At 42.9% G+C, this 27,997-nt stretch overlaps 1 protein-coding gene across 1 annotated transcript; it reads left to right on the top strand.

Moving 5' to 3' along the window:
- Position 1: 1 nt before the first annotated feature.
- Positions 2-27,914, top strand: LOC128375520 (fibroblast growth factor receptor-like 1). The gene is made up of 7 exons (XM_053335892.1): positions 2-291; positions 925-1,021; positions 17,184-17,456; positions 23,745-23,831; positions 23,935-24,216; positions 24,942-25,295; positions 26,326-27,914. The coding sequence occupies exons 2-7, from the start codon at positions 937-939 to the stop codon at positions 26,766-26,768; spliced, it is 1,524 nt and encodes a 507-aa protein (XP_053191867.1). The 5' UTR covers positions 2-291; positions 925-936; the 3' UTR covers positions 26,769-27,914.
- The last annotated feature ends 83 nt before the right edge of the window (positions 27,915-27,997 follow it).

Genomic DNA, 27,997 nt, shown 5'->3' with positions numbered 1-27,997 from the left:
AGTCACTTGGTGGACGAAGCGGACTACACAGACTGGACTGCCCCATGGTGTTTTGTTATTTTTTCCTGAATTAGCATGTGGGACTTTTACTGCGATTTATGGAAGTTTCCCGTTTGATTCAGCCCTTGAATCCGCTATTTTACCCCAGAGACGAGCACTCGCAGGTCCGTTAGAGGTCCGGGAAGAGTCGCCCACTGACACTGTTGATTCATGGACTCAACACGGACTTCAGCTCAAAGCTTTTCTGTCAAGAGGTTGATACGAGCTTGACTTCATTCATTGAGCATCCAGGTATGTCAGCGACACGAATAAACTGCTCCTTTTATCTCTTTTTATTTAACACGACCTATTTCTGTGCATGCTTACCTAAGCTACAAGTGGGCAGCAGTGATAGTTTAACACAAGTACAGCAAATAGAAACTAGCAAAAACTATCGTGTTCATGTACAGTTTAAAATCTCAAACCTTTGTTAGCTATTTTAATAATAAGCTTACTTTACAAGGGCTCTATAAAAAGTCCCAGACAGCCCTCAGACCAGAGTGTCTGACCGTAGTTGGACTGTAGCTGTAATGTTACTATTTATTAACGTATTTGCATTTTGACCCCACTTTGGCTCCATTTTAGACCATTCAGACCTCCTCACTGACCCCACAAGGTCTCTGGAGTCTAGTTTGGGAAGCAACTAAAGAAAAAGTCAGACCAATCGCTTTAGTGATATGGAAACTATATTTACTAACTGTAAATGGGAGTATTATTGTCCTGGATAATGATATATTGTATCAAATGTATCACATTGACACTAATGTGTTTTTAAAATGACTGTCCTGTGTGTGGAAGTAGTTTGAGTAATATATTTTCCAAATGCTCTAATAATGTTGTTAATGGATCTGTGTTGCTGTGTCACTGTGACCGTGTGTCTTTCAGATTTTAGGGAGCATGAAGTCATCTTTGGACAGTATGGTAGTCCTGAAGATTGTGCTGTTCATCATTGAGGCTGTTTTACTGACCGACTGTGCAAGAGGTGAGAGCTTCATGAACTGTCTCTCATTCTTTCTGTTTAATTTAGCGTGTTTTAAAACTGGAAGGTAACTCCAGATTCACGGCTCATTTTAGCTCAGATTGACTGGCTGGTTTCTTGTGAGTATGAAGAAAGTCTCAGTTGGCTCTTAACAGTTTTGCACAGAGAAGTAAGAGATGGAAAACTGCAAAAAAAAAAAAAAAAAAATTAAAAAAAAACCTCTAAACAGAACCCAAAATCAACACAGGGCAGGGGAATGAGAGAGGGCAAGCCAGTCTCTACCCCCAGTTTGTGTGTGGTGTGTGTGTGTGCACACGCACATTCACTACAGCTAAACCAAACAAACATCATCCATCAGCTTCCCAGGGTGAAAGAACGCAAGTCAGTGTAAAGAGTCCAGCTCTCCCGCGGCTGGCCAAGGGACTGCCTCACATCAGCCTGTGTGTGTGTGTTTTTTTTGTGTGCTCATGACTGAAAAAGTAGTGAGAATGGGAGACCTCAGTCTGACCACAATTCACTGCACTGTTTATTGTGCCAGTATCAATACTTTGCTTTATAAAGACAACTTGCAGGGAGCTTGTCAACAGGTCATGAATAACTGTCGAGGCAATTTCTATGATTTCATCCACCGTCACTGACTACTGAACCATGTCTGATGCAATCCAGTGGCATGAGTCAAAGACCGAGGCAAAATTTGAAACTTCAGGCTTTAATGAGAGAGATCTGAAAGCCAGACACATTTCCCCGGAAGACCACGCACTGGTAAAATAAGCAGGCTCCATAGCACTTTCTTTATTCTCCCGCTCAGCATGGTAGTGAATTCAAGAGGCGTCTGATAGGTACAATACCTGCATGTGGCTATCAGGGTTTGAGGTAGAGGGGGCAGGAGGGGGTTGGCGGCAGTTTAGAGGGGGAGATTTGATCTGTGGGTCTGTAGACAATGCCTTATTCACAGCGTGGCAGCCGTGCCTTCACGGCACGACTAAACCAAAAGTAAACAAGACGTGAAGGCTAAATAAGATTAGACAATTTTGTATGTTTACAGATTAACAGATGTCAGTGAAGGAGAAACCCAAAGGGGAATCCGACAGAGAGGCGGGGATGGATGGCTCTGATTTGATTCAGTTTCAGACAAAAAGAAAGAATTTACAGCCTGGTTTCATAATTTGTCCCTCAAAGTGGTTGCAGATTCAAAGACTGATAGACACATCAGCAGATATGTAGTTGGCAGACAGTCTGACTGAGATGATTTTGCACAATGAAGGGTAAATATCCCAGAGTCCTCTCAGCAGAAGCACTGATACAGTGAGTTCTGTGTTACAGTCCAAATCCAACAGCTTGACTCTGACATCCTGTGAAATACAGTCAGAGGCTCTGACTCGAAACTTTTATAGTGAAGCGAGGGCCAGCAAAGCTGTAAAACTGTCCCTGTAAAATTTAACAATGTATGATGACATCTTTGACAAATGTAAATTAAATTATAAAGGGCAGGCCTCCTTTGACTCATGTGTGAAACAGGAAAAACCCACTGAAAGTGTTATCTAAACATTTCAAACAATGCACCTGAGAAGTCAGCGAGTTTGGGTGAACAATTTTAAGCCTGTTGCTGTCAGTCATCAGGCAACATCTGACCCCAGACCCCTTCTCCTTGTGCCACATGCACGCACGTACACACACACACACACACACACACACACACACACACACACACACACACTCACACACACACAACCAAACACATATGGACCCTTCCCTCTCTCTCTACACTGGAAAGACTTTGCGACTGGCCAAGCAAGAATTATTTCTTAAGACCCCCCCTCACAGGAACCCCTGCACTTCCTCTGTCCCTGTGCCTTTCCTCTGCCTCTGGTGCTCCGCCACCCCCAGCAGCTGGAAGAGGTGCTCAGTGATGTGTCCCAGCAGAGCCTCTAATGTGGTGACAGGCCCGGGACCACTGGGCTCCACTGACTGTGGAATGCAGCAGCCTTGAACATATGGACCTGCAGAAATGCACCCTGGGAGAAAAAGAGAGGCACCAGGTGTCTCTGTTATTTACCAGGATTAGTTATCAATGAACACATACACACAAAGGCCAAACGGTGTTGTTTTGATGCATTTTAATCAGAATCAGGTGAATGCTGCATCTTATTCAGTCTTCAGACTTTTTGTGCATGTCTGTTAGTCTATTGCATTCAGTACCGCACAAATGTTCGCTTCACCTCTGGAGACATCTGGACAAATTTAAAGCATGCAAACTGCTGTTGGAAAATATACATTTTATAGGAGAGTTACATCATGAGTTCATAACAAGAAGGTACTATGAGATAAATTGTATGCCAAGCTCTTTTAAAATCACAAGGCCATTTGGCCTCCAGACAGTTTTCCATTTCCTTTAACGGTAATGAGGCTAGTTTCTCAGTAACCAAATGCCCCAAAGTCCTCTTATTTTTTTAAATAGCTCCTGAATAGTAAGAAGGTGTAACAGTTGTGTTCTGGATCATGGGCCCAACTGGGACTGAGACTGAGGGAATGAGAAAGAATTACTGTGCTGCTGTGTAAGATGTTTATGGTAATCCCTGCATGATTCACACATGAATGCTCCATTGAGGTATTAGAAATAAAATCAGCATCATGTTAAGTTTTGTTCTTCTGCCCACACCAAACAGAAACACTCAAGCCAAATCAAACACCTCTCGTCTTCTTCACTACATCACCTCCAATCTTTCCCAAATTCAGACACCCAGTACTGCCCACCGTCCTTCTTACACATGCCCCCTTTCTTATTCCCCCCTTCTCTCTACATTTCCCCGCATTTATTACCAGTGTTAAGTTGAAGGAAGTGAGTTAAGTTAATGTGCTGTCGTTAAAACAAGGCATGAGCTGACCTTTACTCCCACCCAGCCTTTCTCAGCTCTCCATAGCTCCTATTTTTCAGGTCTGGGTCCATTTGCAGAGAACAATGGACGGATTATTATGTGTGGCGGTCCCCCAGGTTGGACAGGGCAGCAGTAATTAATTTTAAACACTCCTCATCCCCGTAGACTGGACGTATTTGCCATCTATTAGAGCCCACAGCAGACGGGGGACTCACTTTGCTGAGGCGCTGCCATTTAGAGGTGCGTGAGAAGAAGTTACGAGAGTGAGCAAGAGCTGGGGTTTTTTTTTCGTGTGTGTGTGTCTGAATATATGCATGTGTTTTATTAAGTAGCCTGAAATTGCCCTGAGAAAAGTCATGATAATGAGAGATCCGAGGAGAGCAGAGCAATTTGGAAAACCTCAGAGGTATACCAACAACTATTCCCGCTCCACCTACTTCTCCTCCAAACCAGGTGGAAATAATATTCCTTCTTGCTATGATCCCTGGTTTTTCTATCACGGAAATATATAACAATTCGTGTTCCCCATCTATCACCACACACTGCTGACCCCGTCAGTTCAGGAGGAAACATTCGGTGAGAGGAATGTGTCAGACTTCACCCCTCGCTGGGGAAAGAAAGGAAAGGGCTGTAGCCGTGATAAGTAGTCATAATGGAGGTCAGTTGGTGTTTACTTTAGCAGGGTCATATAATCCTCGTGAGCAGCACTCCCTCATTGACTGACTTTAATGGCCACTTCAATTAGCATTCATGTGGAATTTCAACAGGGCATTGTCCACTTTCAGTATTTGTCCTTCTCAGCTGTATGCTAATGCTCAGACGCACATGAGGAGAATTCCTCTTTATTCTTTTCTGTGTTTTTGGATAAAATCCTATTGACTACATGTATACAATGCTCATTAGTTTGGGCAGTTGGCTCAGGATGTGTTTTCAGACCACACACACTCTTCCTGCTGGCTAAATGGATTTGGGTTGAGTTAAATAGAATTCCTTTTGCTCCTGTTAACCTTCGCAAAACCCACAAAGCTGCTCACGAAAAGTCAGGCAATCAGCATTCAGATGACAATCAACCGCTTTGACTTGAATGATCTACCAGACATATGAATAAAAAAGATTTGTGCTAATTGACAGCTAGCTGTGTTGGTGTTAAATAAGCATCTGATGATACTGGACGCTGTTTAGACTCCACAGGCCAGGCTGCTGTGTTACACCCTTGGCTTTAGAGAGTGGACTGAACGGCTGGAAGCGAGCCCGTAGGTGGGGGTGAGGGTCTGCCTTGCTGGAACCTTACAAGTGACCTTACAATAACATTTCAGCCCCACAGTGGGAAATGTTTGTCTTGCGCAATCCCTCTTTTCTAAGCCTCCTTCATTACTCCAGTCCTCGCTCTGTTTTCTCTTTTTCTTGTGAGGAGCCAAGTCGTGGAGAGACCCCCTCCTCCTTCTCCTCCTCCTTCTTCCTCTCCTCCCAACCATCTCCCCTCCTCCTTCCCCGCTTTGTACTCCACAGCTGTTCACTCAGTCACTTTAGTAAGTGAAATGATGAGATTCCAATTGCTCTCCTCTTTCACCCCTCAACAGGAGAAGCCAGTTTGGTTTTCCTTTAGATTTTAACATTTAGATTTATGGTTCGGATCGTGGGTCTTCATGCAGCTGCAGGCGGGGGGTGCAGAAAGCGAAACTCCTGCCGTTTTTTTTCTTTCCATAATTTTTCCTTCAGCGCTGCAGTCTCATTGTACTTCCCCTCCTTTCAGTGGTGTGCCACCTTACGAAAAACAACACAAAATACCTATAATATCACAACAAATGCACCATGACAACCTTCTTCTGTCTTTACAAAACATCTATACAGTATTTATGAGATGGTGGCCTTCAGGATGTTGCTTGGACCGAGCAGGTTTGGACAAGTTGGATGAGAGTTGACATTGTGATGTTAGTGAATGAAAGGCTGATTTAAACTGCAGAAATATTATCTGCCCCATCTTATGTGTGCTTGTTTGCTGTACTTGCCACAGCCTGCTTGAATCTGTGCTGCTGTAGTCTCACGCTTACTTATCAGAATACCAAATCAGGCAGACAGGATGTACCTGCCGCGTGTCATTTGAAAATGAGCTTCCACTCTTTGTTTTTCTTACTTCTTCTCTTCCTTCTTGACAAGTCTTTCTTGCTCTCCCCTCTGTTTATGATATTAGGTAGCAGTTGTGTGTGTTGTATGAGCTTGTTAGTCGTCTTTATAATCTGATGCCAGAAATCGACACTGGAAGTTTTTCCCCAGTCTTTGTTTTTGTGTTATACCTCCTCTCTCTGGGGATTTCATTAGAAATCACTTGTTGTCCTGATAAACCCTCACAAACACGTACACACACACACACATCAACCCTGCTGTTCTGCAGTTAAAGGTTGATTGAAAGTTATGGTGGTGGCAACAGCGATGGCTGGCCGGGCCTGAAGAAAGCCGAGCCAGGGACCAGCTGGGATAACGAGCTCTGAATGAGGCCTCCGCTGCCTCTGACACACACTCCCTCCCAGTTTCTATCCTCCTCTTCTTCCAGCCCCCCCAACTCTTTCAGTTCACCTCCGATGAGCTTCAATGAGACCCCACATGGCTTTTTGGCTTTTTCACTCCCACTTTGTTTTTCATTAGGGATTCTTTTGAGCAACCTCGGAAATTCTTTGTGCATTGTCTCTCCATTGAATGAGGTTATAAAAGGTCTGGTAAGGGCGATTGCTTGTCACAGTACATCAAAATAGGAGCTTTCGCTGCAAGAGTGTAAGCTGTCATGGTGGAATTTGTTTGCACCCGTTTCCAGCGGCAGTCTCTCTCAACACTGCAGCAGAGGCGAGGAGGCAAAGAGGCCAAGATCTTTCATGCAGGGGACCCATTGCATCTGTAATGAATGGAAAAATATGTCCCCACTTTGACTTGAAGAGTGGAACAGGACGAGGGAGGAAAACTCATTTCAGAAGCTAGGACTATAATCTGTCATATTTTATAGCAAGGCTACTGCTATCCCAGACTGGAATTCTGCACCATGCAGTGAAACTGATTTGATTTCCTCATGCATGGGGATGTGAGTTTGGGCCTTGGATCAGCCCCAATCTGGATGTACTTGGAGTTAGAGGCTTGGCAGATGAGGGCACTGCTCCATTTATACTGTTAGTTTGTGTCAGGATTGATTATTAGGTAGATTTTTTTTGCTTACTGTGTCATTTTTAAAGACATTTTTGTATTTTTTTTTTAAATCATTGGAAATTGGAAATATGAGGATTAGATGATGTGAGAGAAGTCCCTGCAGCAGTTCATCTACTCTGTTCATCAGCTGCCTGTTTCTGTGCAGGACATCTTTGTAAAAGGACTGTATAGCTCAGTGTGGACAGTTGATTAATAAAGAGCGAGACAGCCAGACTGGCAGACAGAGATGGATAGAGGGCAGTGACCTTTGTACCGGTAATAAGGTGAACTGGGAAAGCACTGAACAAATTGTCACTCTGAAAGGGCGAGTACCACATCGTAATGACAGGCTCAACAGCTCCATGATGACAGATTGATTTCAGACAATATTCCTGGATTGTCAGGAGGCCCCATTGCTGTCAGTGAGAGCTTTGCCAGTTCCTCCGCCCCCTCCCTCTGTCTCGCCTCGCCTCTCTCCCCCCTCGCTCTCTCCCCGCTCTGTCTCGTCTGTGTCTCACACGCCTTTCTCTCTCCCTCACCCGCTCCTTTCCTAGCCTGTGCCCTCCCTGCCGCCCCTTGTCTGAATCGCTCCATTCTGCCCAAACACTCGGGCGACATCACAGTCTGTCAGTAGTCCTCTCCTGAAAAGGCCTTGTTGACAAAGGCGCTGGTGTAAAGCGCTTCCCAGTGTCATGGAGATTGGCTGATCCTCAAACTGTACGCTGGGTGTAGGGTTCCTAGAGACGGAGAAATGAGGAGTACTCAGCGCCAGGCTCGGTCATCATCATCATCATACAGATAGTGACCAAAACAACACACAGAGTCATACACTGGCCTGTCGGTGACACCATGTCTGGCTAAAAATGGTCTAGCAGCTTCTCTGCCAGTCAGTAGAGCATCAGACCAACGCAGAGCAACAGTAACTGGACTTAATAAGACATCTGTATCTCATTCTGCACCTCCAGACTGGACTCCGACTGTGTGGACTGAACACAATGAGCTTAACACAGGTTAAATAGTTAGTTTTCTCTGCTGTGGAATGCAGGGAGTGGCAGGATGCTCCTCGCTGTTGACTGATGATGGAAGCTGTGAAACAACAACAACAGAGTTCCCGTAGTGAGGAGGCAATGTAACGGGCCATTGTTTGAATTGTCTGAGAAGCAACTTTTTTGTCGTGTTCTTTTTAAAGCAAAGCAATTTCCTCTAGTGACCCATCGTTATCAGTTGTATATACTTGTGGGATATGACTAAGTCAAATAGAGATGGCCAGGGTTTTAAACTTCAATACTTTTTTGGGTACACAGTGAAATATATGTAGCACAGATGACAAAAGCTGATATCTGACGCTTGCTCAAATACAATTATTTATTCTTCAAACAGATTCAGAGAGAGGTTAAGTTCCTGTATGGCTGCTTGTGTTGAGACAACATTTAACATTTGAGATATCTGTATTCTTTTTAATAAATGAAAAAAGGGTTTTGTAGAAAAAAAGAAGTTGTTTATTACTTTAAGTATCAGAGAACATATAAAGCACTTACACTAAAAAACTAGTATTATTTGCATTGCTGTTCAAAATTTGAAAAGATACACTGCCCTTCGAAAGTTTGTTTGCTTTCTTTGAATATGTTTTTAGAGGTGAAAATGGAAGATTATTCAGGAATTCACACAAAAATATTAAATGCAGTTGTTCCTGACCTTTTTTGGTGTGCACCAAACAGTAATGTCTGCTTGTGACCCCTAATCATAATTTGTGGTCTGTCAACACTTCATCCAAATAGTTGTTTTACCTTCTCACATTGTTTAATTTGAGGGCAGTTTACACACCTAAATATATACATTTAGTATTTTACTAAAAAAGAAAGAAAGCATTAGAGAAAAGTCTGAGAAAATGAACATAATTTAGTATTCAGGACAATCACATCTTTCTTCTTTGTTATATGCATTTAATCAATATGTGACCAGTCTGCTTTGTGTGCAGGAGAAGTTGGGAATCATTAGAGTAAAGGAATATCAGAAATAAAAGTTAGAGAATAAATGTTATTTCCTGCCTTCTTGTCCTGTTGATTGTCTTACAACTGCACCTAAAACCACTAATCAATTAATCGACAAAATAACAGATTAATAATCATTATCAATAATGAAAATAATTATTAGCTGCAGCCCTACTCTCAACCCCCTCAAGAACATGTTGGGAACCAGTGCTCTGGGGGAAGGACCTAACTAACTACAGAGAGGTGTTTAATCTTTTAACACTCTTTGTTATTTGAGGCAGGTGGACCACAGAATAATGTCATTCACGTCTTTTTTACCTTTTAATTTTCATATCTGTGTATGTTTGTGAGTGTATGTGTGAAAGAAAGCGTTAGATACAATATACAGGTGGTCCAGAGCAGCCCAACATGTGTGAGCGTTCACACAATGTCCCATTCAGTGCCAAGTGGTCGGTCTATCTCCAAACACATTAGACAGACAGTAATGAACAGGTGCTCGTTGGTGCCCTGCTCTGTGCTGGAGAAAGAGGTCTGTTCGAGTGTGTCATGTGGCTGAGGCTGAGCCCAAGCCAGGGAGCGGGGTGTGAGATTGTTGGGATTCCTGGTTACTGCCGCCTGGGCCCACCTAATCCCCGTTTCACTCCCCCATGCAGCCTTCCTCTCCTTATGAGCTGCGTGTTAAAGGAGGCCTCTCTGCCTCTGCTCCCCGCCACTCTCTAAATCAACCCTCCTCACCCTACTTCTCTCCTCTCGGCTTCATTTTCCTCCTCTCCCCTACTCCGACCCCTCTTTCTCTGTCTCTGTTTGTCACTCTATCTGGCCTTTCTCTCCCTTCCCAGTCTCCCTCCTGTTGCCTCTTCCCTGATAAGTGGCCCTAAGCACACACTCAGCCCCTGTGTGTGCACCAGGCCTTAGCCTAATGGAGTGAGATAAAGCGACTAGAGTGCCACTCACTGTGCGCTCTGTATGACGGGGCAAGACCAGTGAATTACAGACTCACTTTGCATGAAAAGTTATTCCAGTGAATTAGTGTGTTCATTAAGAACGTTAAGGAAAAGGTACTTTATCTGTCATTCCTTCAGAAACAGAATAAGACGGTGTTGGGCTCTAATAGGTTTTTGTAGGTTTATATTGATCATTTTGGATTTAAATTTCTCATAGTCAATCAGTTGTTACTTCATTATATTTGAACAGTACTGAGTTGTAGTGTTTACATTACACTCATATACTGGCATGGAATAAGTCGTCTTTTTCTATCTTAAAGTGAACATGTACATAACCTGAAATGGATGAATGCTTTAAAAACACAAGGATAACAAGAATGGCAAAGAAACAAAAAAAAACAACTAAAGAAAATGAGATAAAGACTGAACTACAGGTGCTGAAATGCTGTTGTGTTGTATGCAGGCAAAGAAAGGCTCTTTGAAAGCAGTATTACTAATACAGTAATAACCTCTAACTGTGAGCACGTCTACTCTCTGTACAGTCGTAGAGCAGGTAAAAGGGCATGAACTGATCCACTGCAACTTAAACAGTGTCTAGTAATAAGAATGAAAATAACTGCTCCAGACATTATATGAAAGGCCTCTTTTAATTCAGGTTAAAGACTTTCCAAACAGGACTCCATACTTTTCCATACCTCCAGAGGCATGGAAAGGCATGGCTTCCATACGGAAAGTCTTTAACTTGAATTGAAAGAGGCCTTTCATTTAATCAAAGGATCAATAAATCACTGAATGGAGAATTTTGTCTGGGAAACTACCGGGAAACTAAGTCTTTAGCTAAGACAGTAAACCACTATAAACCTGACACATTTAGTCTCGTGATCAGTTTAATAGTAGATGATGGTGATAACAACAGGCTCCAACTTGAAATGGCTGCATTTTTGGCGACTGACTGTTTGAGTTGTTTTCATTTACGTGTGTGTTCATTTCTTACAGTGGTGACAGAGGTGTCGTTGTTTAGTGATTGATGAGCATTATTCAAAATAATAAACAACATCTGCACTATTTATTGATTGATTTATTGTCGGTGGATATTTGGAACAACAGATGACATTAGTACAGATTCTACAAAAACATGCACACACACACACACACATATATACACACATGCTTCTTTCCTCTGACAGAGGCAGCTGGGGCCAGGAGAAGGCTTTCTTCAAGTTTAATGAAATATAGCAGCTTAGAGTTCAAAGGCTCCACAGTAGGGCCTGTAAGGGGTAGGCCGCGTGATGGAGATGTTTCCAGAAGCTTTATGACGCTCTTTTGATGGAGTCGGCAGGAGCCTGTTATTCTGGAACCATAAGTAGAAGAAGCAGATGCAGATTCACTGAAAACAAGCGGTAGCGTTATTCCAGCGAGTCCGCTTTAATCAGATGGATGGACTGGAGCATCTTATTCTCTTTACCTCTTTCTTTTTATTCCACCCTCTCCTGCTGCTTCTCTAGTCCCCCTCATGTCACCCAATAGCTCCTCTTGTACCATTCCCACCACCGAAGCAGTTGCTATTCAGCCCACATCAGATGGTGCCGAAGAAAGAGCCATTGTCCCCTCTGGTCTTACCCCGCTCTTATCTATTGATTGGAAAGCCGAGAGGGGAAAATAACAGGTATTGATTACCACACTGGGTGAAGTTGCTGGGCAGGACGTCTGGAGGGGTAAGAAAAGACGGCATTCTTCACCCTCCGCTGCCCCGCTGCTGTCAGAACAGCCTCCACCGCCACTCCACATATCCCTTCCCCTTTCACCCTGTCACTGCCTCCCCTCCCTCACTCCCTCACTCCCTCCCTCCCTCCTCCCTCACCTCGCCGTCTTTCTTGAATTGCCAAGGTGACTCCCACTCCTGCACCCCCACACCCCCCTTTCTCTCTCTCTCTCACTATTTTATGCCGATTTTTATCTTTGCTTGTGAAATGTATAGCCAAGCACAGCAGCAGGCTCTGAACAGAAGCTCCGGCCTTTCACACACTCCCCGAGCTGCGGTGTCTGCCTCACCTTTTGCCTTCAACCAACCCCTCCAGTCTCAAGTGAAGTCACTGGCCTTGGATTCAGTTTCTAGCTTTCATGATTTGTTGGGGGGTGGGGGTGTTGCTTTTTTTCCTTCCCTCTCTTGTTGCTTTGCTTGAACTCTCTTTTTTTTCTCTTTAAATATATATTTTTGGCCTTCTTTTGCCTTTATTTGACAGTTGACAGTGGAGAGGCAGGCAGGAAGCAGGGGGGAAAGAGGGGGATATGACATGCAGCAGGGGTCCCTAGGCGGATTCGAGCCAGGGACGTTGCGGTTATGTGGCGTGCGCTGTAACCATTCGGCTACCACAGTGCTCTGCTTTCCTTGAACTCTTCTTACTTTTTTCCATCCATTTTGTTGATTTGTATTGTACAAGTGCTCCAGAGCTTTTAAGAGATGCATGATAGAATATTTCCCTTGAAACACAGGCTCCATTAAACCCCCTCCTCTTTTCTGTTCGAGGTCTGTCTGCTCTTGTACGGTCTACTGAGCTAACACAGTGCTGCTGAGTAGGAGGAAGCATTCTCCAGCTTCTATCTGTCTCTCTGTCTGTTATCCTTTGTGTAAATACCACATATTGAAGACACTTTCAGTCAGATCAGTGTTTATCTTAGTAATGAATCACTACAGCCTGGCAGTGTGCAAAAGCCTTTTGATGCACTAGAAATTCTTGCAGTTGACTGCAGATTAAGGAGTAAAATCCTTTTTATTAGGAGATGTTTACAGTGTTGTTTGAATAGCCATGTCCTGCATTGTGTAGACGGTGTTGCGTGCATTATCAAGTTGTTCTCTTTGCGGTTGGTTAAGTTCCAGGTGTGCGCTATTGGAGCGGCTGTCATCAGCCAAGCCCAACCTTTATTGACATGTTTGCAATAGCTAGAAAGACCAAAGTGCTGTGTATTGGAGGGAAAACGCATGTACACATCATTACAAATCCACAGGTGTTTGCAAAAGAGAAAATAAATGAGGAGAGGGGTGCCAGCACATCTGAACATTGCTGGCAGCCTTTGTAGTCTTTAATTTGTTTCCCCTGTGTTCGTCTTTCTCTTTCATTTGCCTTCTGAGATTTCATACTATATTTCCCTCCACGGATGCCTGCACGTCAGATCAACGGTTCTTTAACTTGCTCGCGAGGTTTCGTAAAAACGGCTATATTTAGTCTGAATTACAAGAATGCTTCTTATTGAATGCGCCCCTTTCTCTTAAAATAATCCATCACCAAATTGAGCAAAGAAAAACAGAGCTAATTCTGTGAGTCGCCAGGCCTCCTCCTCCTCTTCCTGCGCTATGAAAGATTCCATTCACGCATGGAGCTCGGCTATAATAAGGAGAGCTGTACCGACGCTGCAAGACGGGAAAGCCCATATGGTCATGTGTATCATTTTCCATTTACAAAGCAGCTAACAATTCAAACAATTTGAGTAAACACTCACCAGTTTGTCATAAATCTGGCAGATTCCCATTCATCACAGCCTCCGTAGAGCACTATAATGCTTAGTTCAGCAACCAGGAGTTAGCCTCAGAAGACTGGAACTAAAACAGCAGAAAAAAGTGCAGCTACAGTACATTTTTCTACAGTGTGGTTTGATTACATGTTGCATTCAAATGTCTTAAACTGTGTATCTTACAATAAAGCAGATAAGGCAATAATTCTGCTTTTCTCAGATTTTTCCTTTTTTTTTTTGCCACAATGAACTTCTGTGTGGTTGCAGTGCTTTCAACTCCAAGGTTAAGGGAACCTGTCCTTGAGAAGGAGAGGGTGGAGAAGGCGGAGGAGAGACCCTATTGAAGAGAGGATCGTGGTCATGCACACAGCACAAACACTTATTAAGTTATTCAGACGTTGTCCTTGATTTCAGCACCTCTTCAAGCCATGTTTTTCAAAAGGACTTCAAAAGGTTTTTTTAAGAGCGGAGATGGAGGGAGGAAACAATTTGTTGCACATTCCATGAACTTTTAAGCACCAGCCAAAACCTTCCAGTTTATTAAGCCAAAAAGCTCAAGAGCTTGAGTGGTCCCACGTTCAAGATCATGAAGACCTTTATCACGATTATGCCTGAACGAAATATATCATAACAATGATAAAAATCCCAATGAAATGAAAGTATACACCAGTCATACAACAAAATAAAAGATGTTTAAAGGAATACCCTATTTCGGGAAATACATTTATTTGTTTTATTTGATTTATCTTGAGAGTTAGATGACAATATTAATACCACTGTCATCTGCCTGCTAAATATGCAACAGCTAGCTTGTCATAATGTAACAAAATCCACCTACAAGCATTGCTAAAGCTCACCAATAAACATTATATCTGGTGCTGATATAACCTTTAGACAGCCTGGCTAGCTGATGAGCTGCGCTAACTGTCCCCTGGCTGTAGCTTTATATTTAGAGCAAAGACAAGAGATCATCTCATCTCACTCTCTGTAAGAAAGAGTATATGTGTGTTTCCCCAACTGTTTGTTTAAAAAAACATCACAGCCTACTAAACTTTCCTAATCTAGCCAAAGTTTTACTGCATCACCAACATAAACGCCATTTGACCTTTCAAGAAAAACACTAAAAGAAACTCGGACAGCTAAAATTCCTCTACTTGAAGGTGAAGGCTGAGCACACAGGAAGTGTCCAATGCTCCAAAAATCAAACCTTTAGAGGTTTTCTATTTATTTTTATTTTTTTTTAAATATATAATAAAAACACTGTAAACCTCAAAGTCATTTCCTTTCAGCTTTTAGAAAGCTTTGTTTGACAGTAGCAGTACCTTTGCAGGGTCAATGTGTTTTGGCACTTTGCTTCAACCAAACCTCTGACATGAATCAGGCATTGTCAGTCCCCTCCATTACTCTAAAAGGAACACATGATTGAGAGCCTTGTGGGACCATAAATCCCATAAGGAGATAACTGAAGCCTATTTGTTCAAGATTTGACAGAAATGTATTTATGTTTTTACAAGGCGGATCAACTCGGTCCATATGAACCCCGAGCAGCGCCAAGCCGATGCTGTGACCTGTTTGTGGTCCTAAAAAGCAGAGGCTGCAGAGCAGAAACTGAACAGTGAGCGCCTCTGTTCTGCTTTCCTGGTAGCAGAGAGGAGTGAGATATGGGCCAGCTGACAACAGCCAAAAAGACTGCGGTCGCGTTTTCTCCACAGACATAAACAATGACACTTCCAATTTCCTGTGCACGCATTGGACCAGGAAAGGCCATCCACCGAGAGGAAGGAAAACTCTGAGTGTGTGTTCATGCTTGGTTGAGAAAGACATAGAAACAAAAAAGGAAAGGGGCTTTTACTGGGTTACGCTCACAAGTTTCCCTTTTTTTTCCACTTAGTTTTGTGGCACTGTATAAATCTTTTTTTTTTCTTTTTGAGTCACTTAGAAAAAACGAGTGCGTCCAGATTTGATACCGCCAGAGGTTAGTGACCTGGCAGTCCAGATGTTGTACCTGCAGCTGAGATACATCTGTCTGCAATGTGATGAATGAAACGTCCAGATGGAGTTACCTGTGTCAACTTCCCCCACTGCAGCCCCATCAGTATAATGAAGTTCTTGTTTACCATATGTGTGAAATGCACCACAGGAATGTGCCTCGGTGTGTGTGTGTTTGAGTGTGTGTGTATGTGTTGGGAGAGGCCATGTGTACTTACCCTCCCCATTGTTTTTACTGCTACCAGACCGGCCATTTGTTCTGCGGCACAGACTGCGCTCTGTGTACTTTTGAGGGGTGTTGCAGCTATAGGGTTTGGTTGCATGTCTTCCCCCTCTTTCACCCCCCCCCCCCCCCATCCTCCTGTTTCTCTTCGGTGTCTAGTCCGCTCAGTAATTCAGGGTTTTGTTTAGTTTTTGGTGGGGTGAGGGGGTTAGTTCATGCCTGGTGCTGTGCGAGCAGTAGCGCAGGCCCCCTAACACCATCACAGGGTGTTTCGGCCCGCTCCACTTCACCAGATCTGAGGGAGCAGACCTGAGCCAATTAAGAGCAAGGAGAACAGGCTGCTGTCCGTCTTACTGCGACCCGCCCCCCTCATCGCTTTGATCTCTTGCACGCTACGCAAAACCAGAGCCAGAACACTTTACCCTCTCTGTGCAGGCACTGAACGACAGGCCTTGTCCAATTATTACAATCTGGTTTCAATATTTCTGGGTAATCAGACAAAAAGATGACAAATTACCTCATACCATCTGCCCATAACCCAGCTGCTTTTAGAGCTGTTTAGTCAGGAAAATTCAGATAGTTTGGTTAGTAAATCCATTCAATTTAGTGGCTAAGATTATCTTTTCAACACTTGTTTGATAAAAAGGATGTTTGTCTATTATACAGTAAACAAAACTAAAACTGACTTTATAATATGTACGCATCACATTTTTTTCCATAGAACTTGATAAGTATGGTGAATTTCTGCAGTTTTAGAGCTGCTAACCCACCTAAAAGTCTGGTTCATATTTTTGGATGTATTGTGGTCCAGATCAGTGACTCCCAGCCTGGAGGGTTTGGAGCTTTTGATCATATGACATCTTATTCATGGAAATGTAGATGTTCAAATTTCCATGACAGCTCCTCTGAGCATGTTAACGACTAAATTTGAGATTAAGCATCCAGAAACGTTATTGAATGGAGCTCGTGGTGAGATTGTTTTGCCAAATAGAAAAAAACAACATATAATTTGTGGCAAAATGTTGTTTTTTTCTTTTTAGGAATCTGGATCTTTCCTTTTTTTACTCTTGAAAAATAAAAAAATCTGAGAAGGGACAATCATATCTTGAAGACGTTTGCAACATGTGACAGGGTTCACAAGTAATCATTGCTTTGTTTTAAGGGGTCATAGGTCAAAAAGGTTTGGAATAACTGGTCTAGATGATGTTTCATTATATGTTCCCTACTTACGAGAATAACTGTGGGGAATTGAGGTGTACTTTCTATGTTTTTGGCACAAAAATGCTTACAGATATAGAGTATCATGTAAAAAATAGTATCAGCCCATTTTCAATGTCATTGCTGGCTGCAGATTCAACCACAAGATCTGTTTTATAAAAAAACCATATTAGGGTTTTGACAAACAGGTTTCATAAAATGTACGGTTATAATCAGTATGTCTGTGTTTGTGTGTCTCCTTAGGACCTCCACGGGTGTCCGAGAAAGTCGCACACAGACAGACGGCCCGCCTCGGGAGCCCCATCAAGCTGCCTTGCCCAGTGGAAGGAGACCCTCCTCCCCTCATAATGTGGACCAAAGATGACCGCAACATTCACAGCGGCTGGATCCGTTTCCGTATCCTCCGCATGGGTCTGAAGATCAAGGAGGTGGAGGCAGATGACACGGGCATCTACGTCTGTAAAGCCACCAATGGCTTTGGCAGCGTTCACATCAACTACACCCTCATCGTCATCGGTAAGTGTAGATGGATAAATATCTGTACAATCTGTTATTCAGGTTTCTGAGATGAACTCACTGAAGGCTATAAAATCATTCTAGTTAAAAATCTACATTTAATTTAGCATCTATGAAACATAAAGTCACCTGTCTGATAAGTATAGCCAGAGACCACAGCAGTGAGTTAGTCCAGATTTGTACTCTGAGGCTAACATCATCTTCTGCAGCAGTGTTTCAAAACCATATTTTTAACACTTTGCCGCAGTCTAAAATCTCAGCACAGTTCAAATGTTAAAATACAGCATTACCCCCAGAGGTCGAGGTCTAAAACAAGAGGATTTATGGAGGTTTAGTGGTGGATCTTCTCATCTATTATATGTGTTACAGCCCCTACCTCTCTCTGCCCAAAGTCAACAGCAGCACGGGATATTGTTTCATACTACTTCATCCTCTGTGACTCAATTGGATCTGAAGCTCTTCCTTTTCCTGAGGCTACACTCTGTGGAGGCAGGAGCTCTGCAGCTTCGAAGAAACACATCCAATGTAATAGCGCCGCTTTGTCTTCAGACTCTGGCGCTGCTCTTGAATGAGGCCTGGAGGATTAGGTCTGACCGAGCTGTTTGAGTGTGTTCCCCGCGTGTGTATTTGTGCATGTGCTTACAGTGCATTTCCTCTGCGCTAGAGCAGAGCATGATGAATGAGCGGAGTGGAGCGTGAAGGCTGTGTTTAGTCTAATTACTCTAAGATGCCTAATTAGGGCCAGAGTATGTGCTCTCTCTCACAGGAGGAGCTGAAGCCTGGTCTTGTGACAGCCGTGCTTCAGAGGAACAACCATAATCAAGCAGATGTGGAAAACACAGAGCACTTCAGAAAACGGAGCCTGTTGTCGTAAAGCGTGCTTGTGATTCGGGAATAGACCGGACCAAAGTTTATTTTAGAGTCTCCCTCAATATGAAGTTGCCGGTGAGTTCAAAGCGAGGGTGTCTGCTGATTGTGCTAAAATGAACGGTTGGAGATTGAGGCTCAGAGCCAGCTATAATGTCAAGGTTCATACCACAGTTGTGCTATATACTGTACTATCAAAGTCAGACGTGGGTATGTCTGTGTCTGCGCTGCACTCAGAGGTTATTCTGAGATGAACACATTCAGAATCAATCATGTGACGGATAACCAGTACTGTGTCATTTGTTGTTTGCTTCAAGGTCCTGTTGATTGGATGCTGTCACACTCGTTGGTGTGTTTTTGTATTTGATGTGATGGAGTACGTCAGCTTAATGTTTTTCCACTGCAGAAAGTAAATGTGGAGTCTTTCAAGTGGGGAACTTGAACAAAACCTAAGAGGTAAACCTAGCAGAGTCGGTGGGAATATAGATTGGTCACAGTCCAAGAATAAGTTAATTATTTCTGACATTTTATTCAAAACAGAGAATAGATGATGAGGATTTATTTCGGCATTTATGTTTTAATGATTTTAAGTAGTGAGTCACGTACACACTATTACAAGACACGGTGAAGAAAATGAAAAGTTAAGTGTGCTCGCTGCCAAAAAATCACAATTGAAACATTTAAAATAGTTTTAGCTGAAATGCCAGTCAAAATATAACTACTTAACTACTTAACAAAAGTTAAAACGGCTGTGCTGGAAGACGTCGAGGTTTCAGTTGATACTCAAGCACCAAAAGGAGTTGAATGTCAGTGGAAGTGGAAGTCATGCAAGTGGAATTAGTGCAAGTTCAAGAGTATAAAGTGAAAGATGATGGCAGTGGAAAAAATGTCTAGAGGAAGAAAAAAGATGAAACAAAAAATAGATACATAAGAACATGGACGTGCATCCTTGAAGGCGAGCACATTAATAAACAGATGAAGCACGTACAAAAGTGAAAGATCCAGTCCACAATTAAAAAGAAAGATTTAGCTGTGGTTGATGCAGAATATACATAAATTTTTAAAAAAAATCTTCCAAACTACCTTTTAATAAACTGAGAATAAACTCACTCCAATCGTTGGATATCTGGAGCTTCTGCTGTTTTCCATTGACTCAAAATAACTCGGAGGGCTGCAATCATACCAGCATAATGACTAAAATTCATATTTTAATACATTTTATATACTAAAAAAGATAGTTCAGGGAAAGAAGTAATAACTGTCTCTGCTGAAAGTACCTGGTGTTGTTGTGATTTATTATTTCATACAAACCCAGAGGACAGAAATTAGCTCACAGTTTTGGCTGCGATATTCTTGGAGGAGTTTGTAAGCTGAAAAAGCGCTTGCGCAAACATTAGCAAATATAAATAAGGGGAAAAAACTTTCCCTGACTGCTGTGCTCTTTAAACAGCCTGATTCTTTTTTTTTTTTGTATTTGTCTCTTCAGCAAAGGCTTGAATTAAATATTGGTTCAGTTTGGAGAGTAAAGAGACAGTTGGGAGGTAAAGAATGATGATTTTGATAAATTAAAGCCAACATACACACTCAGACATACACACAATTAGTCTTGGTGATAGATAACAACCTTCTCCCCGCGGTGTGTTTATGTGACAGATCATTTGTCTGGTTTGGTTCTGCTTCTGCTGCAGTGTGACTGAGTGAGACCAAAAATATTGAAGGAAAACAGTTTTAAGACGGCTGTGATGAAGCTGGCAGGGATTGCCGTGACAATCAGTTCAACCTGACTGCATGCGTTGCTCCACTCCCACACTGTGATTACGTTAGCAAAAAAATACCTTTGGAAGTTCAATCATAAGTCTTTCTCGGAAGCATATTTCCATGAGATTTTTATCAGGAGTGTGTTTTTGCCCTTTATGGAGTTACCTAGAGACTTCCTGGCCTGACTTTTAATCCTGATCTGGTTTGTTCCATTTCCTTCGTGTCCTCTGGTGGCGGTGAGTGCGTGACAAGCTGACTCTACACACTCAGTAGAGCCAGTCTTCATCTCACAAGAGCACCTTCCCCCCCTCCTCACCTGTTCCTCCTCGCTTGTCTGTCATCCCATTAGGCGCTGGCAGACCATCACCACAGCGTTTGTTTTTATAGATAATTGTTCCATCAGGGGTGCATTGCATTCTGGGTGCCTTTTATTCATTGCAAAGATTAGGGGGCCTCACTGTCAAAATACCCTCAGCCAAATAGTCTGCAATTATCATGAGCAACACTTTCCATTAAGGTTGAATCAGCTAATTGTCAGCCATTTTAATTCAGTTGCATGCAGTTAAGTGTAGTGACCTGCTGGGAGGCCGGCTATGCTGCTCCTGGATCAGAGAAGAGAGATTATTTATTTGAAACGCTGTAAATGGGGAGTAGCTTCCAGCGTAGCTCTACATACAGTATCCATCATTTGAGTTTATTATTTTTACTGGATCACAGAGCGAAAAAGTCCAAGAAGCAACTGCAGTCAGTTATAGCGCCGGTCAGGGGAGAAGGGTCGACAAAATCCTGGCAGCTGTTCAAGTTCAAGGCCCAACGTGGAAAGCATAACTTTTTAAACATCGCCTGGGAGCCGGAGTGGGGAGAGGCGAGCCCCAGCAGAGAAGCCAAGACAGTAAGATAAAGAGACAGCGAAGACATGGAGTGAGATGAGGGGTGAGGGGCTTGCGGGTGAGGGGCTTGCGGAGTGATGTAAGTGTGTGGGGGTGGAGGGAGGGGGTTCCTCAGTGGCTGGAGAGATATCCCTCTTCCCATCTGCCAGCGGACAGGCTGTCCTCCCTGAGCTATCTGAAGAATCTGGTCAGTCGGTGCAACATGGCGCCTCCTCAATCCCTCCAGCTGGCTGTTTGGGCCCTGTTTGGGGTGGTCTCTTGACAACTGGCCCCATCACCTCCCAGCTCCCCCGTCAGAGTAGGCCAATGCACGCAGCAACCTCTTCATCCTCAGCTGCTCAGGCTACAGCGGGCTACATGTGAGCATTAACATGGGATTGTCATATTAACATTTACAGGATTGGATTTTAATGTTTATGTCTGCACAGATAATATATTGCAGGGCTAATACAGGACTGGCAGCTATGATTATTTTTACATGAATATGTTGGCTCTCGCAGCACATTTTTCATTTCACTCCTCTCTAGAGACATCGACAAGCCAACTGCTGGATAAACTGACCCGCGTGTGACTGATCACATGTGGTAGCTGTTTGGAGGTTTCTAGAGTGTGATGCAAGGCCACTGCGCATAACTTTCCCTGGACATTACAATGTCCCCATCAACATCTGGAGCTCATTGTGACCCTAAAGCATCAGGCCTTTTCCTGTGATTCAGCTGGCACAAGAGGCCAGCAGGGAGTGTGTAGTGACCTGTTTCCTGTGGCTGTGATTTTTGTGAATGAACTGGGAGGGGATGGCGTCAGACCCCAAACACTTGTAGCTAGGCCATGAATGGATTCAAGTTGTATGGAAGAAAGCTGATTACATTCAAACAATTTGATGGTTTGACTGTGAGTGTTCACATGTTCTTGAATGGTGACTTCTGTAATTTAATGTAGTCCGTTTTGATTTCATTCAGTATGTAAAGTCTGTTTTCATTTGATCACTGGTTCCATGATGAGTTGTAGTTTTTGTACACTTTCCAGTACACAAGAAGAGGCTCCTGGTGTATATATATTTCAAGACCTCTCAGACAGACACTCCTTATTTACTGATTATTTTACTTTTCAATCTTCCTAAAATAACAATCATAAGACAGTCTACCTCGCCCCTGTCTGCAGTCTAGTGAGCCAACATTGTATAAAGACAATAGTGGCAAGGGATAGCATTAACAAGACAGACGCATAAAGGGCGCCATTGTTCCCCAGAATTGCCAAAAAGTAGAGAGGAAATAGATTCAGGAAAAAAAAAAGTCAAAAAGAAAACCCCGGCAGTGTGGGACCATGTTCTGTTTGGATTGGGAGGTTCAGGAACAGGGAGGAATGCTGAGAGCCCAAGTGAGCAACAGAGAAATATTTCTTCCCGTGGAGGTTGTTTTTTAAAGGAATGGGTTATTATAGTTGGCCAGTTAAACCCCTTCAAATAGCCATGACATCATGGCTGGGCTTGGTGCTGCAGGGGACAAACAAAGGAGGGTTTGTACCCAGAGAACCCTAGAGAGCTTGGAGGGTTTCGCGGGGACTCAGAGGGAGGCAGAACGAGGGGGTAAGAAGTCACATCTGGCCTCTTTACCTGACCTAATCAAACCCTGAGAGGGAATCAAGTGTGCCAAACTGCATCTAGACAAATTTGACATGAAGCGGCATTGAACCTGAAATGAAAAAGAGGTACTCAATGTATGGTACAGGACTTGCTGGTAAATTTGAGTTTTGCTCATAGTTAACTTGGCTTTGTATGTTTGCACACTGTGTGGTACACTGTATAACTAATGTGAAGAGATGCCTCAGTGGTATCTTCTAAAATCATTAAAAAGCAGCCATTCTTCAATAATCATCCTCTTAACGTCTGTTCCTGTACAGAGTGGCAGTGATTGGTGCGTAACCCGATCCGCTCTGTTAATTCATCAATGCTTGACTCGAAAAGTCGATACGCATCACAAACCGTCGATTAGGTTTCACTCATTATATTTTCTCTAAGCCCCGTCTTAGCCCCACTGCATGATGTCAGCCAATGACATAAACTCCACAGCTGTCTCCTGGAAGCGGGCTTATGAAAACTGATCATATTACTTCCAAATGCTACAGAGTATGACCTGAGCGTGCACCCCACTCTGAGGAGCTTATCTATAAATGCTAAATTTACACAGACAGAGCCAAGAACACTTCGCTCGAGCTCTTTGGTGTTGTGACGTTGTCGTTTTGACACTGTCAAAAGTTAATACAGGCATCAAAAGTAGCAGAACAGCTACAACATTGTGTTGTAATCTGTCCTTAATATATATAGTCATTTAAAAAGTATGCAGCTATTAATAAAATACTACTGTATAACACCTCAGATTAAATAAACGTCTATGCAAAGTACACAGGTCACATCACACACCTATAATCAGTTCAATAATTTAACTCAATGTATGCATACTAACTTTTTCTAGTGCTTGAGTTGCAGTTGAAAGCTCTGGAAAAAGCAAGGTGAACCTTAATGTTAATATGTCTTTTATAATGACTTTTATTGAAGTTTAATATCTGATTGGGATAAAAATTAAAAAAACAACTAATTGACTCTTTGGTATGGACACACATCTTTGTAAAAGTCAACGTTATAAACTCCCACCTCCCTTCTTGATCATTTCTAAGGTGTCTTACTTCTGCCACTGTATCCATTTTACACTCTATTATTCCGTGCCGAAAGATTTCTTGATGTTTTAGACCAACTGTTGTTTTGCTTTGTCAACAGATGACTCAGGATCTGATAAGACTGGACCCGGAGTCACTGATGGAACAGAGTCTGTGCTGGGCACTGATGGCTTGTCAGAAAAACTTGGTAAGTCTGCTGCCATGCAACCTCAGTCTTCATAAATTACATTTTTATGTAACTAAGGAAATCTTCCAAATGTAACATAATTTCCATGCTCCTCGGTTTGCAGTGCGTCCCCGCTTCACCCAGCCTGCTAAGATGAGGAAGAGGGTGATAGCCCGTCCTGTGGGAAGCTCAGTGCGTCTCAAATGCATGGCCAGTGGAACCCCTCGACCAGAAATCGTGTGGCTGAAGGACGACCAGCCGCTTTCGGAGCAGAAAGCTGGCGAGGCCCGCCAAAAGTGGACTCTAAGTCTGAAAAACTTGACGCCAGAGCACAGTGGCAGATACACCTGCAGGGTCTCCAATCGAGCGGGGGAAATCAACGCCACGTACAAAGTTGAGGTCATACGTGAGTATCCCACAGAAACTGAGCTGAGGAGTGATTACATTGAACGCATACCAGATATGTTCACCTGGAAATATTAAAGCTAACAGATGGCGTAAAGCACAATAATATAAGTGATTACTGATGTTTGTGCAGATGTACTTTGTGATCTTCTGGACATCGTTAGTCCACGTACACAGTGTTAGGTGTAATCACTGTAAAAGTGGGGCTGATTTGGGGAAGAACTGTAACCTTTAAAAAATCTTCTCTCTGATGTACCTACTCCTGACTTCTGATTGTGATCAGCAGGTCTTATTCATATCCTCGCTGCATGGATGAATGTGCTTGTGTAATCATGTGAGAGAAGGGGGGGGGGGGGGTGCCCTGGTGTTTGCACGGGTGGGAGAGAGAGAGAGAGAGAGAGAGAGGGAGAGAGAGGTTGTTCAACTCAGAGACTCCACCCAATCTGGAGCTGATTAAAGCCCAGCTGTCTGCCAGACCCCCCCCCCCCCCCCATCCCATGAGAAATGTGTGCTGTACAACCAGGAGCAAAGAAAGAGAGGAAACTAATCACACATACTTCTTGTGTTACATGTGGTATTCCTCCCTCTCTGTCAATTATAAGTTCTAAGCCTGAGGCTAATAACAGTACGGACAACTAAGACCTCCTCTATCCACAGAAGGCCTGTCATGTCAAAAGATGTCCGTGTGTGTGTGTGTTGACAGTGTTTGTCTGTGTGTCCGTGCAGAGAGGACAAACTCCAAGCCTATTTTGACGGGCACTCACCCAGTCAACACGACGGTGGACTATGGAGGCACCACGTCGTTCCAGTGCAAAGTGAGGAGTGACGTTAAGCCGGTCATTCAGTGGCTTAAACGTGTGGAGTCTAACGAGGAGAGCCGCTTCAACTCCACCATCGAGGTTGGAGACCACCGATTCATGGTGTTGCCCACGGGGGAGGTGTGGTCACGACCCGACGGCTCCTACCTCAACAAGCTGCTTATTACCCGTGCCAAGGAGGAGGACGCTGGCATGTACATCTGCTTAGGCGCCAACACCATGGGCTACAGTTTCCGCAGCGCCTTCCTCACTGTGCTGCCAGGTGAGGCCTGTCTGTTAACTGTGGGTCAGTGTTAGAAACATGCTGCAGAGCAACACATCAGCAGCTCACACTCAGATCTGCGCTATCAGTTTGTAGATTGTATGTTGGTTTGAAAGAATCCACGCACATAACACAGAAACATCAGAGGAATGTGCATGAAACTGTCAGGAAAAAGTACAAAAAACACCAACAAACACAACATTTATCACCTGTTTAAATATTATAATTTTGAGGGAATTTGGTGCTGTTATTGGACAGCTGATAATAGAGATGACAAGAAATTAAACTTTGGATCCTGGCTGCTGCCTTAACCACAAGACCAACAAAAAACCTGTCTATTAGTTTTAGTTTAAGTTCAGGGTTTTCTATGCATATTAGCTGTTCCATCTATTAGTGGAGAGAAAATCAATCAACAACAATTTTGATAATTGATTAATCCTCAAAAGTCACTGAAAACCAATTGTCTGCTTTTTATGTTAAGCAATAGACTCTTACACAAACACAAATTTCTGCCAAACTTAAAACAGTTTTTCTGCACTGGTCAGGATTTAGTTGCATTTGAATCAAAATGTGATGACAGTTGTGTTTTTTTTGCCAGTACTACAAATCAAATCTTGTTTAAACCATTTCCACACAGCTCTGATAAAGCAGATCAAGGAGTTTTTAGAGCTTAACTCTTAATAAAAATAACAACTAAAGAATTTGCCTACATGGTCTTGAATGTTCAGCGTCAGATATCCTTAAGATTTGAAACCAAGTTTTTGGGGGCTTTTAAGTCAGTTATTAAGGAAAAATGTTCCTTTCTACTTTTCCCTGATTCATGTGGTTGTAAAGGCTTTTTTGGGGTTTGTCAGACAAAAAAAACATTTTTCCACAATTCTTTGACATTTTAATTGACTAAACAATTAAACTCAGTAATCAGAAAAGCCTTAAAGTACTTAACCTTTGCAATAAAACAAAACATGGTAGCATTTAAGAGTTGGAAACTGTTTTTGAGCTTTCTCTTTTTTTGGCCTGTCTTCTTTTGCAGACACAAAGCCTCCCATCACACCCATATTTTCACCAGCATCCAGCTCGCTCCCCTGGCCCGTCATCATTGGCATCCCTGCTGGAATAGTGTTCATCTTTGGCACAGTGCTGCTCTGGTTCTGCCAGAGCAGAAAACACTGTCCTCCTCCAAGCCCTCCGGCTGCATCCACACAGGTACTGCAGAGTTCCCACCGGCTGCCGTACAGAGAGCGAGACAGGGGCTACACGGCTCCGTCGTCCAGCTCCTCCAGCCCGGAGAAAGACTGCATGAGCTCCATGAACTATGAGGAGTACCTGGCCCAACAGCAGCTCCTCCTCAGCCAAGGAGGGCCCACCATCCCACCAAAAATCTACCCCAAAATCTACACTGACATTCACACACACACTCACTCCCACGTGGATGGGAAAGTACATCAGCATCAACACATTCATTTTCAGTGTTAGCTGTAGTGCCAAATATCCCCCAACTGACTGATCCAGTATCTCACAGGGACAAGCTGCGGACTGAACAGCAGCTCCTGAGTGACGTTCACATGGCATTACTCTTTTAAAACTGTCAAACTCTTCCCATAGCTGGACAATGTTGGGAGACACATGTGAAAAAACAGCGGCCAGTGATGCACACCAAGTGTTACTACACCCAAACGTCCACATTTGGTGCTTTTTTCTTTTCTTTTCTTTTTAAACCTGTCAGATTCTCACACCACTAAAAAAGAAAAAAATCCATTAAGCCTTGTTATGCACTTAATACAAAAAGGACAAGGAATTCTGCAGCGTGTGAGTTTAATCGCAGATATTCAGGTCTTCCTCGGCAGTTCACTTTTCGATTTTCCTACTCGAGGCGTTGCTGAAACACGGAAGGGAGATTTTTACCTTCCACTCAATCAGCTGTCGGAGCACAGAGGCTCTGTGTGCTCTGCCTGGCAATGAGGGTGAAAATGGTACTCAATATTTACAAAAGGGCTGGTTTTATGCTCCTACTCAGGTTGTCCTTTTGTTTATCAAAGATGCATAATGTTTGAAATGCTGACCACTATCCTTTATATATATATTACCCTCCTCCATCCCTCACTTCTGTTCCCCGTTTGTTCAGATATAAAGTAGACTGGTAAGTTTCATGATGCCTTTTTTTTTACAAGGCATGCAAACCTTGCCTAAGACTGCAAGGGATGTATGAATTCTGTTTCAGTGTTCGCTGAATAACTGTCTTCATCATTTTTATTTTTTTAGGTAGGTTTCCATCACTAGTCAGTAGCATGTTGAGATGCAGTAAATGTTTTTCCAACCAGCAGAGGTCTTTTTTTTGACCGACACCTTATCCAAGAACAGTTAATGAAGCTGTAGTCATTTATAATCAACTTGAGTCATGAATATTTAATTTATTTTGTTTAAAAAAAAATGTATCAAAAGTTTATTTTTCAGAGTAAGGTGTTTTACATATCTATGTAATGTTATTAAAGTATACTTTTGTTGTTGTGTATAGTACATTTTGTCACCCAGTTTAATCACATTTTTAGCCATTATTTTTATTTTTAGATATTTCTGTATGCAATTGGTTATATTTGACAATCTTGTATGATGTACTCTGTTCAAGTCTCAAAAACTAAATCATCTTAAGTTTGATGGTTTAGCAGTTTGATTAAATGAACTCAAACAAATACTTGCAAAATAAT

The sequence above is a fragment of the Scomber japonicus genome, chromosome 16, assembly GCF_027409825.1.
Source record: "Scomber japonicus isolate fScoJap1 chromosome 16, fScoJap1.pri, whole genome shotgun sequence".
NCBI classification, from domain to species: Eukaryota; Metazoa; Chordata; class Actinopteri; order Scombriformes; family Scombridae; genus Scomber; species Scomber japonicus.
Note: the sequence above shows the minus strand (reverse complement) of the source record. Positions and strands in the feature narration are given on the sequence as shown.

What these genes read in the sequence shown, in the direction of transcription:
- LOC128375520 (XM_053335892.1), top strand. Translation starts at nt 937, where the DNA reads ATGAAGTCATCTTTGGACAGTATGGTAGTCCTGAAGATTGTGCTGTTC. An exon ending in ACTGACCGACTGTGCAAGAG is followed by an intron (nt 1,022 to 17,183) that starts GTGAGAGCTTCA and finishes GTGTCTCCTTAG; the next exon opens with GACCTCCACGGGTGTCCGAG. An exon ending in CTTCCTCACTGTGCTGCCAG is followed by an intron (nt 25,296 to 26,325) that starts GTGAGGCCTGTC and finishes CTTCTTTTGCAG; the next exon opens with ACACAAAGCCTCCCATCACA.